Source organism: Phocoena sinus, chromosome 14 (assembly GCF_008692025.1).
Source record: "Phocoena sinus isolate mPhoSin1 chromosome 14, mPhoSin1.pri, whole genome shotgun sequence".
In the NCBI taxonomy this organism is placed as follows: domain Eukaryota; kingdom Metazoa; phylum Chordata; class Mammalia; order Artiodactyla; family Phocoenidae; genus Phocoena; species Phocoena sinus.
In genome coordinates this window covers 71,892,676-71,909,926 of record NC_045776.1, presented here as the reverse complement: position 1 = coordinate 71,909,926, position 17,251 = coordinate 71,892,676, and the positions used below count along the sequence as shown (strand labels likewise).

Here is a 17,251-nt window from a genome sequence, read left to right as displayed (position 1 = left end):
GAGGGATTGGGGCAAAGGGGAAGGCAGACTCAAGTCAGCCACAAGGCCCTGGAAGCCAGGTGCCAACCAGGCGCACAAAGAAAAGTCCCCAAGTCCCAGCTTCCAAGGATTTAACATCAAGTTGAGGAAGAAAAAATCTATTAGTCTGCTACTTTACCAGTCAACTTTCAATACATGTGGATTGTAAACATGATTTACAACCTAAGCTCTGTGGCCTATACAAAGTTCACTAGCAAAAAGCTAGACCAAGGGGGCAAGCCAGCACCCCAAAACACTAGACCATGCAAACTTTTTCTATAACGAGCCATAAGCAATACATAAATGAATGGGCAGGGCTGTGTTTCAATAAAACTTTATTTACAAAAGCAGGCAGTAGGCCAGATTTGGCCTGGGCTGTAGTTGGCTGGCTCTGGGGCTGGACCATCGATCTCCAGAATTAAACATGAGAGATAACGAGAGTCCCATGTGACAGCCAATCAGAGGTCATGGACAAAGAATACATCAGCGAGCACAGGTCACCAGGCAGACCCTTAGGTGAATATCAGGTATTGACTTAGCACCAAGCTGCTTTATATGCGAGTCTGGATTGTGGGCCCAGAGATAAGGAGCAGCAATAGGGATTTATGGGGGATGGTAAATGATTCCCATCACACGTAACAGATAGTGTAACTGAGCAAAGTTTACAAATTTCAAATCCAAATCCTGAAACAAACAGACACCGTAGACAATAAGTATCATTTTACCTAATAAGTAGTAGAGATGATAGGCTCTGGTCCCAGGGGGTGAGGGCATTCCAAAGGTCTGAGAACAGCCCAAGAAAAGGTGTGGCCTTATCAGAAAGGTTTCCAAACCTAGTTAGAAATCTGAACATGACTGGTATCTCAGTGCCAGCAGGAACACCAGCCGAGGGTTCTGCTTGCCCGGCATTATTCTGCTGTGGTAACCATGGTAATGGCTCCTATTTCCCTGGGCTGGCCGACCTATCCAGGTGACCTCCCACCCCTGGATTCATTTGCTCCTGACCATGAAAGTGTGATGTGGGGATATCAAACTGGTCCCCTCCTTATAGGGCTGTATTAAAGAGAATCTGACCCACCGAGCATCCCATCAACACCCCAATTCCCACGCATCTGACGGAGGCGCACTCTACCTAAGAACGCGATCTCGTGCTTGTGCAGGAGCTCCGGAAGTTTGGGGTTTTCAGAAGCATGGCCCCAGCCAGCCCACACCGCCTGCAAACACAAAGAGGCATGAACAAAGGTCTTTCTTCAAGAACCCGCCTACCATCACACCCCAGAAGCTCTTTGCTGGGTCACGTCAGCCCGGGATTTCAGGGTCTCCTAGGACCCAGCTCCTCCATCCCTTCCAAACTGCGGAATCAGGTTGCTCCAGAGCTCAGGGCATCACCCCCGCCATGGGCAGACTGGGGTGTCCCATCTGACTTACCTGCACGGGGATCCTCTTGGCAATGTCCACAATCAGCTCCACATTGGCATAATTGTTGTTGTTGGGCCCTCCTGGGACGGGGACGTACTGATCTGCCATCTTGATATACTCTGGGATTAAACAGGAGAGAAAAGAAAAGAAGGGCTGGGCTTCCCTGGTGGCGCAGTGGTTAAGAGTCCACTTGCTGATGCAGGGGACACGGGTTCGTGCCCCGGTCCGGGAGGATCCCACATGCCGTGGAGCGGCTGGGCCCGTGAGCCATGGCCGCTGAGCCTGCGCGTCTGGAGCACCGCAACGGGAGAGGCCACAACAGTGAGAGGCCCGCATACCACAAAAAAAAAAAAAAAAAGAAGGGCTGAGAGACTGAAGTCGAGGACAGAACATCTGCAGGATGCAACCCCACACCACTACTGAAAGGATAACCATGAAGATTCTAGGGCAACAATGGACAAATGTATATGACAGCTCAAAGAAAACTGAGTATGACTTCAATCATGTGAAAATATATGTGTATCTGGGGACTTCCCTGGCGGTCCAGTGGTTAAGACTCTGTGCTTCCAATGCAGGGGGTGTGGGTTCGATCCCTGGTCGGGGAGCTAAGATCCCACATGCCTCATGGCCAAAAAACCCCAAAACATAAACAATAAATACTTCAAAAAAAAAAAAGAAAACACATGGGTGTCTGGACAAGGCCTGGAAGGCAACAAAAAAGAAGGAAACAAGCTATCAAGATAGTCGGATCAGAGGTGGGTTTAAAAAATTTTTTTTAAATTTTTGGCCTTGCCACACGGCTTGTGGGATCTCAGTTCCCCGACCAGGGACTGAACCCCAGGCCACGGCAGTGACAGCCTGGAATTCTAACCACTAGGCCACCAGGGAACTCCCTAAAAATTCTTATTTAAGGTTTATCTTAATATTGTTTAGCCATTAAACAATACGTTTGTTTTTAATCATGGTAAAAAAAAAAACAAAACAGGGCTTCCCTGGTGGCGCAGTGGTTGAGAGTCCGCCTGCCGATGCAGGGGACACGGGTTCGTGGCCCAGTCTGGGAGGATCCCACATGCCGCGGAGCGGCTGGGCCCGTGAGCCATGGCCGCTGAGCCTGTGCGTCCGGAACCTGTGCCCTGCAACGGGAGAGGCCACAACAGTGAGAGGCCCGCGTACCCCAAAACAACAAAACAAAACAAAAAAAACAACACATAACAAAATTTACCAAAAAAAAAAAAAAAATTTACCATCTAATCATTTTTGAAGTGTACAGCTCAGGACTGTCGAGTATTCACATTGTTGTGAAACAAATCTCCAGAACTTTTTCATCTCACGCATCTCAAACTCGATACCCATAAAATGACAATTCCCCATCCCCCTCCCCGAAGCCCCTGGCAACCACCATTCTACTTTCTGTCTCTATGAATCTGACTACTCTCGGTGCCCCATATAAGTGGAATCATAGAGCATTTGACTGGCTTATTTCACTGAGCATAATGTCCTCAAGGTTCATCCCTGCTGTAACACGAGACAGGATTTCCTTCCTTTTCAAAGCTGAATACAATACAATGTTTTGATTTAAAAATATTCATATTCTTTAAAACCAGAATCCCACTTCTAGAAATATGTTCTAAGAAAACACTCATCGACGAGGCCAAAGACTGATGTAAGAGGGTGTTCACGGGGCAGTGTTTTGAACTGTGAAAAGCTAGACTCAATCAAAAGTCGGGAGTTGGTACATCTGTACTATGAAATTCTTGAAGACCTGAAAAGAAATGATGTCGAACTTTATGTGCAGACTTGGAAAGAAACTCGAGAGCCATGCTTCCTTCCAGGCCCGCCGGCCTCTGATGTTTACCCAACACGTTGTGCTGGTGACTGGAGAGGTCCCAGAGATTATAAAGCGAGAAGTCAGACCATGACCCTCTCCTCACTGAATTTTACTATCATGTTGGAGAAGATAAACAAGAGACAGACATGATAACTACAGGGTGCGAACAGCACCGGGGCTCTCTGACAGGGCTGCCCCGGAGGACTATGAGACCCAAGTCGTGCGTGGAGGGGTGGAGACCTGCTGTACAAAGAGCTTCGGGGAAGCACTGCCAGCAGAAGGTCCAGAACATTCCAAGCCTCTGCAACAGGAAAGAGCGAGGCCAAAACTGATGAGGCCAGCGTGACTGGGGCCCAGGGATGGATGTCTAGAGGCGGGAGATGGGGGTCCAGGAGGCCAGCAGGGGCCAAGTCATGTGGGCCTTAATTGGCCTGAGTGAGGTTCTGGAATTTTAGCCTGAGCACAATGGAAGACCCGACAGCCTAAGGCTGTGGACTCAGCCCAGGGTTTCAATCCCACCTGCATCACATACTGGTTGCATGACCCTGGGCAAGTGAGTTACACCCTCATGCCTCGATTATCTCATCTGTAAAATGGGGCTAACAAGGAAACCTGTCCTCACTGTAGTGAGCAAAAAGGAGGCCACGTCTGTGCAGAGCAGAGCCGAGAGCCTGGACTCTGGGGAGGCTCGGGGGGCTGAGATAGCTGGTGCTGGACACAGGAGGGGGCTGATGGGACCTGAGCTGTGTTTTTAAAAGATCTGTTTGGCTGCTGTGTGCAGGGTCTGTAAAGGGATACAATTGTTCAGGGAAAAAAGCAAATTGTCCAATAGTTATTAACAGAATGATCAATGGTGATAGACATGGAGAGGTAAAGAAATAGAAAAATGAAGGAGTGATTGAAAAACAGTACATACAAGTGCAAGAAGAAAACATATGGAGGAAGAAACACCAACCTACTGTAAACGTTTCTCAAAGGCGAGATTTCCGCTTTGCATGTTAACCATTGGCATTTTTATAAGACATATGGGTCACTCTTGTTGTCAGCAGAAATTTTAATTAAATAAAGAAAGGGGAAATAAATACGAGCTCAGAAGAGGTACCCTGCGATGCTGTTTGGGGTCCAGGATGGACTTGGCCCAGGTGGGGTGAAGGAGGTGGGCGCAGGTAAGGACGCGGGGACGTGGCAGAGGGGAAGAAAGTCAGGGCCCAAGTATCAATACCTGCGTTGGCTTTGAGGTCCTCGGGGGTTACCAAGACTACAAACCGGATGGCCCGCTCATTTCGGAACATCTCATAGGCCCACCTGCGGATGGAGCGCATACATTTCACGGCGGCGATACCATTGTTGGCGATGAGCACCTGGACAGGGGAAAACGAGGGAGGGGCCCGAGTTGCACATCTACCTGTGCTGGAGGCCGAGTGCTACCCCAGGGTTCATCTCACCTCTGTGAGCCTCCCATGGCACCTCTTCGTAGTTCTACGGCACTCAGCCCAGCACAGAGCAGGTACTTAAAGTCTGCTGGGTGCATGAATGGATGACCCAGTGGATGGATGGTTGAATGGATGATGGGAGGATGGATGACCAGGTGGATGGACGGATGGATTAATGATTCTTGATTCCTCTGTCTGGCACCATCATGTTCATGTAACATTTTTTGAGCGTTTAGTATGTACCAAGCTACAGTACAGTGTATTTTACCAGCACCATTTCATTTCAACCTCACAACAGCCCTTTGAAAGAGGTTGTATCTGTATCACTATTTGGGGTTAAAGACACTAAAACCCAGAGGAGTTAAGGCACGTGCCCAAGATCAAACAGCTAGTAAGTGGCAGAGCTGGCACTCGTGGGCCCTCCACAGTATGACCTATGCTCTGAACTGTCCCCGGTGGCTGCTTCTGTGTCCAGAAGGTTAAAGGTCCCAGATTTGGGAAGGAAGAAAGGCAGTGAGGCTGGCTGTCCCCAGCAACAGAGGGGTCCTAGTTTCAGTTCTCACTGTGTTGTGAACTTGCTGTGTGGCCTGAGGCAGATCCCTTCCCACTCTGTGCTTCATCTTCATATGAGGAGCTCAGACTGGTAAACCTCCTGGTTTGGTCTCTATAAAACCAAGCTCTAGTTTTCTTGTTAAAAAAAAAAAAAAAAAAATTAGATGTATAGGTTCAAAGCTCCAACTTCTGTACCAAGTCCATAATTGTAAGGTCCTTCCATCTCTGACTAATCTTCATGATGGCCCTGAAGGACAAGTCCCATTGGAGATCTGGGATGTGATCGCCTCTCTGTTACAGAAGGGAATGCGAGCCCAGACATCACATCCCGCGAGTGGCCACCGTAGTTTTTGCGTTCCTTTCCCCCTTTCAAAAATGCCTCTCATGAATGATGACAGAACGGCTGGGCTTCCTCAGCCTAAGTATCAGATCAAGGCTTTGGGGCGGGGTGGGTGGGGGCCGTGTGGGTGTGTGCATTTTCAGCCAGGGAGACTGGTGGCAGCCAGGTTGGGGAACCTATATGAGTCTCTGTGGCTCAATGCCGTACTTAGGATGCTGGGGTGAGGGCATGGGCTCTGGTTTCAAATTCCAGCTCTGCCACTGATTAGCTGCGAGACCCAGGCAAGCCACTTCCCCTGTCTGGGCCTCAGTTTCCTCATCTGTAAAGTAATACCCACTGACAACGCTGTGGGGATGGTTAAATGAGACACAACGACGTAAGCAGTTAACAGGATGCCTGGCCCAGAGGAGACCCTCAGTCAATGGTAGCTGCCACGATTGTTGCTGTTACCATCATTATCACCACCCTCAAATAAAATGGAAAAGCAAAAGGCTTTCAGTCAAACTGAGCTGGGTTCAGGTCCTGACTTCAGCACTTACTACCTACGTGACTTTGGACAACCAATGTCGGATCCCTGAGCTCTAGTTTCTCCGTGAATACGACGGGAATGATCAAACAGCACGAGGTCAGGGCCTTTACCAGCTAGAACAGGAAGCAGTGTGAAAAGCCTTCACAAACCACCAATTTTAGCTGTTTCCTTCCGTCCCTGTCATTCTAGTACCTGGGTCTGCTCTCCTGTAAGGAGCTATACCCCTCGACAGGGCAGGGCTGGGTTTTAGGCTCCCCTCCTAGAAACCCAGAAAGCAGCCCCCTGCACGAAGGGTCTTTGCCTCCCCACCCTTCTCAGAGGCCCCAGTCTCCTCCTCTGTGACGTGGGGTCACGCACCTGTCACTTAAGCTGTCGTGAGGGTGAAAAGCTGATGAACCCCAGCGCCCAGCCCCTCGCAAGCGCTCACAAAGGGGCAGGACTTTTTCTCTGCAGCCTGAGGCTGGTTGGCCCACCTCACCCCACACCGAGTGCCGGGATCCCATCTGTACCTTCTCGATGACCCGATCCCCCCCAAAGCGCACGACGAACTCGGCAGGGGAAGCCACAGTAAAGTCTCTGTGCAGGTCCGGCTTCTTCTGTTCTCGGCCTCTTCTCGCCAGGTGGAGTCCGGACATGCTGGGCCTGCCAGGGAACAGGACTGACGCGTGAGCAAGCAGGTCTGGGATGCTCGGGGAGGGGGTCGGGCACCCGGCAGCTATGAAATGCACATCCACAGAGAAGCTAAAGCCCACCAGACCCCTGCTGCTTTGCAGTCCCTCTCCGGGGAGCCTGAAACACTTTACGAGGAGACTCGAGAGGTCAGATCACAAATGAAGCAGGAACGACGCCCTGACCTGCTCCAAGCTGCAGGATCAGATTTTTCATCTTAGAGTCATTCTTACTTTATACGCCCATAATTTAGGAGCTCAAATAATACAAAAAACCTTAGAACAGGGGTGCAAGTTTATGATCAGGGAAGTTCCCACATTCTAATACTTTACACTTGTTAAACAGTTTGTATCTTTCATGTGCTTTTCTGTACGGGTATATCAAATTTTTTGAAAAAACTGAAAACAAAAAAATGTATAACAAATAGAGGGTCCCTGCCCCATCTCCCTCTAGAACCCCACCCCAGAGGAAATCACGTTTGACTCTTTCTGGCATTTACACATCTCCACGGTTCTGAACAATATGTGTACATTATCTCGTGAGTCATCCATTTAAGACACCATCCATCTATGAACTTCTTATCTTGACAGATGTGGAATTAGTGCTCTTAAGCAGCCATCCCATCTGCTCCCCTTTCCCCAACCTCTCAATACAGGTATACTGCAATTTGGTAAATTCAGTATTTGGTTTTTTATGAGTCTGGGATCATTATTCACAGGTGAGGGGCTGTGGTATACCAGATGTTCTTTTTTTTTTTTTCCTGTAGTGATTTTTTTTCATTGACTTGGTTTTCCTTGTATTTGTCGCTAATTCATCTCACTCCTCAGCCTCTTAGTACACGTAAGATAATTGATCAGTTCCATTGTTTTCCATGGACCACATCATTCCTGAAGGCCTCGACTCTCCTTTCATCCAGACGCTGTGCTCTAAATCCCTAGGCAACCATCGACTGGGACTTCCCTTCACTGGCATCCTTAGGATTCCCTTTGCCTTTCCTTGGGGTTTGATCCTGAATGAGGGACCACATGGCTCCCTCTTTCTTGATGGACTCCCGTGTTTTGCTGGGGTATATCTGCCAGTAGTTTCATCCAGTTAAAAAGATGGTACAATGGCAGGACACATGACAATAACGCCCCCAACATGCCTGTCTTATCCTGGCTGCATAGGGTTCCCTTGCCACTATCACCTCAGAGACTCCTTTTGGCTCTCTCGGATCCCTTTTTTCTGTCCTCCATGTCTTGCTCCTCTTTGGTTTACTCTCTTGTTTCAATGGAAGACATCCTTCAGTAGCTTTCTAAGAAAAGGTGTTCAGGGGAGTAAACGTTTTGTGGCCTTGCGTGTTCTAAAACTGTCTTCCTCTGCCATCACATTGGACCCGATCATTTGGCTGTGCATGGAATTCTAAGAGGGAAAACCTTCTCCTTTAGAATTTTGGAAGCTTTATGTCACTGTTGTTGTGGCTTCCAAGAATGCTAGAACCAGAGCCATGATGATCCTTGATCCTTTTGTAGGTGACCTGTTTTTTCATAACCAGAAGCTTATAGGATCTTCTCTTTGCCCCAGTATTCTACAATTTTAGGGGTGATTTTAGTGATGCGCTGAGGTGTGTGCCTACTTCCATCAGTAAGGCTGGGAAGCTGTCAGGCCCCTTCAATCTAGAAACTGAGGTCTGGGAGTTTATCTTCAAATATGTCTTTGGTGGGCTTCCCTGGTGGCGCAGTGATTGAGACTCTGCCTGCCGATGCAGACGACACGGGTTTGTGCCCCGGTCCGGGAAGATCCCACATGCCGCGGAGCGGCTAAGCCCATGAGCCATGGCCGCTGAGGCTGCGCATCCGGAGCCTGTGCTCCGCAACAGGAGAGGCCACAACAGTGAGAGGCCCGCATACCGGGAAAAAAAAAAAAACGTCCTTGGTGACTTCCCTGCCTCTTTTTTCTCCATTCTCTCCTATTACCTGGATGTTGAAATTCCTGAACTGCCCACTAGTTTATGTATTTTTCCCCTCTCCTATTTTCTCTCTCTTTTCTTCTACCTTCTGGGCGATTCCCTCAGCCTTATCTCCTAACTGTTCAGTGGAGTTTTTAACATCTAAGAGCTTGGTTTTGGTCTGTCAATATCCCCTTTTCTATACATCCTGTTCCTATGTGTATAATATCCTCCCTGCCCCCGATGAGGGTATTTATGATAGCTTCTCCAAGTTCTCTTCTCCTGATGTGGTGTCTGTTTCTCCCACGTTTCCTGTGTCCCCTTTGTTGGTATGTTTGGGGCCTGCCTTCCATCTTAGAAACTGCACCCAAATGTTTCATAAGCTATGGTTGCTTCCTCATGACCAAGAGCAGGAACTAGAGGGCTGATGAGAAGTACTGAGCATGTGCTGGGGTCACTAGACCCTGACCTCAATGCAGGGTGACCTGGGAGGACTGTGTGTTGGGGAACCCCAAGTATTTTTAGAGTCATCCTCCCTGGCTGGTCCAATTCCCCCAGTAAGGAAAAGTTTTGGGGTCTTCTGCCTGGAGGATAAAGGTTGGCCAGGAGCCTAGGGACCAGGGGGAAGTGGGAGAAGTGTTGGGACAGGTCTGGGGGGCAGGGCAGCTTTCAGGATTCAGCACGCACACAGCACCCATCCTCCGGTTTGGGACACTGGCTCCATAGTGCCCATCGGTCTTCAGCCCAAAGACCCTCTGCCTTTCCCTCTCCAGAGATCAAACTGCCTGCCTGCTACTGGGGTGGAAGTGGGAAGCTCCCAGCCACCTGGAGCAGATGAGGGGTCTGGGATTCTTTCATCCAATCCGTCTCATGTAGATGCTCCCAGACGTGGAGGCACCCAATGTTGCCAATCCCTGCGCCTTCTGGGATACAGGTTCTCAGCTTCCCTCACTGCTGCCTTACGGCTCAGCCGTCTTGGTTCAGCTCAGCCAGTGGCTGCTTGTTCTTCTGCTTTTCTGGCTTCCAAAATGTTGCTGCTAACTTCCCCTCCTGTTCTTCCAGGGCTTGATGGGTTTCCAGCTCTTTAAGAAAATCTCTGCTGGGCTTCCCTGGTGGCGCAGTGGTTGGGAGTCCGCCTGCCGATGCAGGGGACACGGGTTCGTGCCCCGGTCCATGCCGTGGAGCGGCTGGGCCCGTGAGCCATGGCCGCTGAGCCTGTGCTCCGCCACGGAAGAGGCCGCGACAGTGAGAGGCCCGCGTATGGAAAAAAAAAAAAAAAAGAAAATCTCTGCTGTCATTTGGTGGGGTTTTCACAGGTGCAGAATCAGGCATTCAGCCCACTCTCTCAACCCGGAAATGGGCTGTTCAAGCAGGGAGATAGCCACCTGCCAAGCCACCTGCCAGGCATTAAGTTAGAGGTTCGCCACCCAGGGGTGCATCCAGCAACTGTGTCACCAGGCATTTTGGGAGGCTGGGGCTGAGTGGGTTTGGGGGGCCAAAAGTTTTGGTGAAGAACTGATAGACCCGGGACTTCCCTGGTGGTCCAGTGGCTAAGACTCCGTGCTCCCAATGCAGGGGGCCCGGGTTCGATCCCTAGTCAGGGAACTAGATCCCACATGCTGCAACTAGGAGTTCGCATCCTGCGACAAAAGATCCCACAGGCGGCAACGAAGATCCCACGTGCCGCAACTAAGACCCGGCGCAGCCAAATAAATAAATAAATATTTGGGGGAAAAAAAAAAAAGAACTGATAGACCCTAAGGAACACTGCCAGCACGTCACCGGGAATAGCAAAGCTGGAAGCCAATAAGCCACTGTAGGGAGAGAAAGCCCAGTTTACAGATGGGCAAACTGAGGTCCCGACAGGCAAAGGGAATCACCCAGCAAGTCAGCGGGACTGGGGCTCTTTCCATCACACCAGGAAATGCTGGGTGTGGGCATTTTCTGTTGTATAAAGTCTATCCATGCAGGACAGTTCCCCGTGGGAAAAGCCTTCTACAAACCTGCAGTCTGTCCCCCTCACCCCCACCCCAACCCAAGCCCTGCCTATCAGAAATGAAAAAACGGACTTGTTGGCCAGGAAACAAAACCGGAAATGAATGACAGAAACCGATAATGACGCTATGCCACCACAGGATTTGTATTTTCAATTAAGACTGTCTCCGTTCAACAAGGCTTATGCATGTTGTCCGAAAGAACAAACAAATGAACAAATGATTTCCGGCCCCTGAACTGGCCTTCCTGCCTCCCACAAACTGCAAGCAGCTTTTCTTCTAAAACCTCCTAGGACTGAACTGCTGAAACGAAACAGGACTTAGCAAAGGACTCTGAAGGTCAATATCATCTTACAAATATGAACAATGCTTTCATTATAATTACATTCCATTAACCAACAAGTAGTTCAGTTTGTTTTTAAGAACTTTCTTTCTTTCTTTCTTTCTTTTTTTTTTTTTTTTTGCGGTATGCGGGCCTCTCACTGTTGTGGCCTCTCCCGTTGCGGAGCAACAGGCTCCAGATGCACAGGCTCAGAGGCATGTGGGATCTTCCCGGACCGGGGCACGAACCGGTGTCCCCTGCAACGGCAGGCGGACTCTCAACCACTGCGCCACCAGGGAAGCCCAAGAACTTTATTTTCTTTATTTCTTTAGAAAACAGGCATTCGGCTTGAGGGCCATCGTTTGCAGACCCCTGATCTAGGGAAATAGATACCAAAATGTTAAGAGCAGCTTTCTCAAAGTGGTTGAATTATGGGTGGTTTCTGTTTTCTCCTCTTTGCCTATCTTTGTTAAATCTTCTGCCATGATATATTATTTTCAGTGAGAAGAAAAAGCTATTAACTTTGTAATAGGGATGCTGAAAGCCATGGTCATTTTGGTATCCATTCGGTAAGGCACTCAGTATCCTCCACTGTAAAATGAGGATAATAACATGTACCTCATTGGATTGAGAGGACTAAATAAGCTCATATCAATACTTAGAAAGTAAAAGATGGCATCTGGCACACAGTAAACTCTATATTATTTCAATGCAGTGATTCCAGGAGGATCGGGGCTACTGATCTCCCAATCTAACCAAGAACGGCATCAGGCCACTCCTCTGCCCATGGCCTCCTCCCCAACCGTCCACCCTCCCCACTCTGTCTGTGGTCTTCCCCAACTGGCTGGCTTGATCCTGTGGCTTCAGAAAGTCTGAGACATCCCACTTTTATACACGCAACATTAAAACTCAGCAATTTGACCTAAAGAGCAACAAAGCAAAACTCAACCATTAGACAAACACCATTCTGTGGCCTGGGAAAAACCATTCACGGCGCCATTTTGACTTCAAAACTGGTGACACAGCCCCTCCACCAGAAGGGTCCCAAACCCATCCCAGGAAAGTACACCGGGTGAACACACAATGCTGGTGTGGCTTTGTTTCAGTGGGGCCAGCCTGAGGCTAGTGGCTATTTTTATCTGTTTTTGATGAAGTTGGAGGCCAATCAACATTGGCTCTGGGGGACTGACCTTTGGCTGGTATTCGTTCCAAGGCAAATGTGGAGGCTGAAATATTCCACGGTGACTTTGGAAGTGGCTTCAGGTGCGGTCAACTACACAACAGAGTTGTCAGCCAAATACCCAACACCATCAGCTGCCCAGGCATGAGACCAGGCAGGACTGCACTGGGAAGGAAGGAATAAACATCCTCAAATGTCACCATAGATTGGGCACAGGGGGGCTCCTCCCTGAATCCCCACAGCCTTATGCAGGGGAGACCATCATCTCCTGCTCACGATGAAGAAACGGAGGCTCAGAGGGGCCCACTGACCTCAAGTCACACAGCTGGCAAGTGGCAGAGCTGGGCTTCCAATCCAATTCTATCTGACCCCCGGGATCTAATTTCAAGGCACAAAGCTATCTGAGATAAGTGGAAGTAACTCTGTGGTCTGGACTTTCAAAAACAAGCACTTAACATTTGAGAGACAATATGGTAATCCGGGGTTCTCAACTGGGTGCAACTTTGCTCCCTTGGGGACTCACAGCACTGTCGGCAGCCAGTTTTGGTCATCACAGAGTGGAGTGTACTCCTGGCATCTAGTGGATAAAAAGCCTGGATGCCACTCAACACCCTGCAAAGCCCAGGAAAGCCCTCAACAAAGAATTACAGGGCCCCAAATGTGAACAGTGCCACAAGTGAGAAAGCCCAGTAGACTAGAACCGTCCTCCCAGGCTTTGAATCCAAAATCTACTACTTATGACCTGTGTAATCTTGGGAAAGTTGCTTCAATATTCTGTGCCTTGCCTCCCTGATAGGATGTGAATATTTATAATATGAATAGGATCTGCCGCCTAGAGCACATGTCCAGGGTTCACCACTGGGCCCGGCCTGCAGGAAAGAGCTTTAGCTGAGGTGCCTCTCTGCACGGGAGCCAGTATAAAAGCCCCAGTGTGAGGCCACCAGGCTAGGGCCCTGGCATTAACCAGCTCTTAAATCACTTACCCTACCATTTATTTCATAAAACAGGGATGGTCACTGCTCTGAGCTGATGCCCTGATGGAAGTAAAGGCCTTACTATTATCACCCAGCAAGTAAGCAAGAAACGACATTGCATAGCCCAGGAAAGGTCAAGAGCTTTGAACTCATCTTTGGACCCCCAGATACGTGGACACTTGGAAATTTCTCAGGCCAACTGCCCCCTCGGTGCCTCCAGAGATGGCCACTTTGGCTGGGCCAGGGGTCAGCAAACTAGGACCCAAGGGCCAAATTCAGTCTGTCACCTGCTTCTGTACCTCCCACAAACTAATAAAGGTTTTTACATTTTTGAATGGTTGAAAAAGAATCGTACCTTGTGACACGTGCAAATTATATGAAATTCAAATTTCAGTGTCTGTAAATCATGACTGGAATACACTCAGGCCCATTCAATTACGCATTGCCTGTAGGAGCTGGGGCAGTAAAAGGCAGGGCTGAGTAGCTGTGACAGAGACCATACTGTCACAATGCCGAAAAGATTGATTATTTGGCCCTTTATGAAAAGTTTGCAGGGCTTCCTTGGTTGCGTAGTGGTTGAGAGTCCGCCTGCCAATGCAGGGGACATGGGTTCGTGCCCTGGTCCGGGAAGATCCCACATGCTGTGGAGCGGCTGGGCCCGTGAGCCATGGGTGCTGAGCCTGCGCGTCCGGAGCCTGTGCTCCGCAACGGGAGAGGCTACAACAGTGAGAGGCCCACGTACCGCAAAAAAAAAAAAAAAAACAACTTTGCAGACTTTGGTTTTTCAAAAGCCCCTCAGGAAATTCTAATGTGTATGACATAGGAGTGAGACTACCCACAGATCAACAACCAACATTTCAACATGGGCAGCGGGCCTCGGTCCTGAGCAGGATTCCCTCGGCAGTGACATCATAACGGGATATTGTGGGGCTCACTGAAGACCAGACTCTCCTGCCTTCCGGTCCTCAACTTTATTTCACCCCAACAGAGACTCAAGTCTCTTCTTGAGATGTCCTCCAACCACTAGGACCCACATTCACTTCTCTGTTCTCTGAACTCTGGCCCTGTTTGCACACCAAGGAATGCTGGCCAGCACTTGGGACCTTGCCTTTCTATTATTTCTGGTTCCTTAGTAGATGGTCCAGGCCTCCAGGACAGGATCCCAAATGCCTCTTAACTGCATAGGCCTCTTTTGCAACAGAATTCTGTCATCACTGTTACCACTTGTGCAAATGTTTGTGCTGACTCAGGACCGCACCCACGGCCTTGAGTGCGAGGCATAAGAACCCCTGGAAAGGCCAATTAGAATCAGCCCCATTGACAGAGGAGGAAACCGGGGTTCAAAGGGTTGATGGCACTTTTCAAGGCTACAGAGCTCAACGGCAGAGTGCGGCTGTCTATCTCCATCTTTTTAGCGACTTTAAGCTAAGAGAGGAGCCATGCAGTGACCCAATAAAGCATCTTCATATTATTATATATACAGTGATCACATGGTCTGAACTTGCCGGGACAATTCCAATTTTGTGCAAGTTCATTCTTTTGGATTACAGTGGTTTGTGTCGGGGCTTCCCTGGTGGAGCAGCAGTTAAGAATCCGCCTACCCATGCAGGGGACATGGGTTCAAGCCCGGCCCGGGAAGACCCCACACGCCGCAGAGCAACTAAGCCCGCGGGCCACAACTACTGAGCCCGCGCACCACAACTACTGAAGCCCATGCGTCTAGAGACTGTTCTCTGCAACAGAAGAGAAGCCGCCGCAATGAGAAGCCCACGCACCACAAAGAAGAGTAGCCCCCCCTCACCGCAACTAGAGAAAGCCCGCGTGTGACGACAAAGACCCAATGCAGCCAAAAATAAATAAATGAAAATAAATTTTAAAAAATAAAGTGGTTTGTGAAAGCTATTCTTTTGGATTAAAGTGTACAATTAAATGTGATTCAAGAGTTATAGGTTAAACTTTTTGTGTTAATAGTTTTATAGATCAGAAAAAAATGTATCCTTTGTAGACCACGTGGCCTGCTTTCGTTCCTGTAAGACTTGAGGGTTTTGGCCAGATGGGTTAGATTAAGGCTCCAAATGTGGAAGGAATGTGACTACCATGCTCCACAAAAAACTTAGTGCACAAGAATGACTGTGATTCAAATCTGGGACCCCTATCCTTCTGTGGGCCCTTTGCTCAGACATGCTCTGAGCACTCCAAGGAGGGTGCCCCTGAAGGTTCTGTTAGTCTCCTCTGCGGAAAAACCAAAAAAACTGGAGGGTCAGCCTCCCTCCTCGTGGGCTGGCCAGACATCTGGGTCTCTTGCCCTCTCTGAACCCTGCATCCGAGAAACTAAACAACCACTGAGGCCCTTCTGGCTCTAAGGGTCTTCACTTCCCTGGCACGCTCACCAGCCACAGTAACTAGTTACCAGTCGAGTCCTTTAGTCTTCTGACTAGTCCAACATTAGGAGGAAGGGCTTACATTTTGAAAGAGTCTATTCAAGTACATTATGCATTAAAACCTGGCTGCCCATGAAGAGCCCTTTGGGCAAGAGCCTGAGCGGAATCCCCGTTACGCTATCACCAGCACTGACACCCTCAGTTTCCTCATCTGTAAAATGGAGATGACAGCACCCACTGAGTGTCCCATGGTGCTGTCGTAAATATGGCATGAGATCACACGTACAAAGTGTTCAGCCTGGCATCCCGAAAGCACCCCATGAAGGGTAGCAGTTAATTACTGTTGCTCCCATGGGCCTTGAATTTGAATTACTAAGAAAACACCTGCTTCCCCCATTAGATCAAGAGTTCCTGGGGACTTCCCTGATGGTCCAGTGGTTAAGACTCCATGCTCCCAATGCAGGGGGCCCAGGTTCGATCCCTGGTCGGGGAACTAAGATCCCACATGCCACAACTAGAGAGGCCCACGCGCTGCAAAAACGAGCCCACAAGCCACAAAAAAAGAGCCCACAAGCTGCAACAAAGACCCAGCGCAGCCAAAATAAATAAATTTAAAAAAAAAAAAAAAAAGAGTTCCTAAAAGGCAGAGGTCATGTTTCCCAAACAGTTCTGTGTCCCTTCCTGGTTCCAGATGCAGGCCTTACACTCAGGAGATAGTCAGGTAATGTTTATGGACCAGATGGATACATCCTGGGAAAAGAACAAAGGATAGGGAGAGGCTTAGCTACAAGGCTGTTCTTCACTGTGTTAGTTATAATAACAAAAAGGGAGAAAGAGCTCAAATATCCACTCTCTGTAGGAGGCTGTTTATCAATTTTAAAGTGTATCCATTTAAAGGAACACTATGGACCCCTAGAATGCACCATGCGGAACAAGCGTTGGCAAATGCTTTCTGTAAAGGACCAGACAGTAAATACTTTAGGTTTTGGAGTCCATTCAGTCTCTATTCCACTACTAAATACTGCCCTTGAAGCACAAAAGCAGCCATAGATGATACATAACGTGGCTATGTTTCAGTAAAACCTTATTTGTAGACATTGAGATCTGAACTTCATGTAATTTTCACATCTCACTAAATAGTAGCCTTCTTTTGAATTTTTTCAACTGTCTTTTTTCTTTTTTTTTTTCCGCCGTGCCGAGCTGCTTGCAGGATCTTAGTTCCCTGACCAGGAATTGAACCCAGGCCGCTACAGTGAAAGCGTCCTAACCGCTGGACTGCCAGGGAATTCCCTGATTTTTTTTCAACCATTTAAAAGTTAAAAACTGGGACTTCCCTGGTGGCGCAGTGGTTAAGAATCCACCCGCCAATGCAGCGGACACGGGTTCAATCCCTAGTCCGGGAAGATCCCCCATGCCGTGGAGCAGCTAAGCCCCTGCGCCCAACTACTGAGCCTACGTTCTAGAGCCTGCGAGCCACAACTACTGAGCCTGCGCGCCTAGAGCCCGTGCGCTGCAACAAAGATAAGCTGCCGCAATGCGAAGCCCGCGCACCACAATGAAGAGTAGCTCCACTCGCAGCAACTAGAGAGAAAAACCTGCGCGAAGCAACAAAGACCCAGCACAGCCAAAAAACATATAAATAAGTAAGTTAGTTACAAACTATTCTTTGCTTGCAGGCCACACAA

At 48.9% G+C, this 17,251-nt stretch overlaps 1 protein-coding gene and 1 non-coding gene across 2 annotated transcripts in view; one reads left to right on the top strand and one right to left on the bottom strand.

Moving 5' to 3' along the window:
- Positions 1-17,251, bottom strand: part of ACACB (acetyl-CoA carboxylase beta) — a 146,321-nt gene that overhangs the window by 74,840 nt on the left and 54,230 nt on the right. The window contains exons 3-6 of the mRNA XM_032654348.1: positions 6,629-6,761; positions 4,488-4,626; positions 1,447-1,556; positions 1,151-1,232 (exon numbers count right to left, since the gene is read on the bottom strand). Of these exons, the coding sequence (XP_032510239.1) occupies positions 1,151-1,232; positions 1,447-1,556; positions 4,488-4,626; positions 6,629-6,761 (464 nt within the window). The remainder of the gene's footprint in view (positions 1-1,150; positions 1,233-1,446; positions 1,557-4,487; positions 4,627-6,628; positions 6,762-17,251) is intronic.
- TRNAW-CCA lies at positions 15,987-16,059 on the top strand. Its single transcript has one exon. It is a non-coding gene; the product is annotated as a tRNA-Trp (tRNA).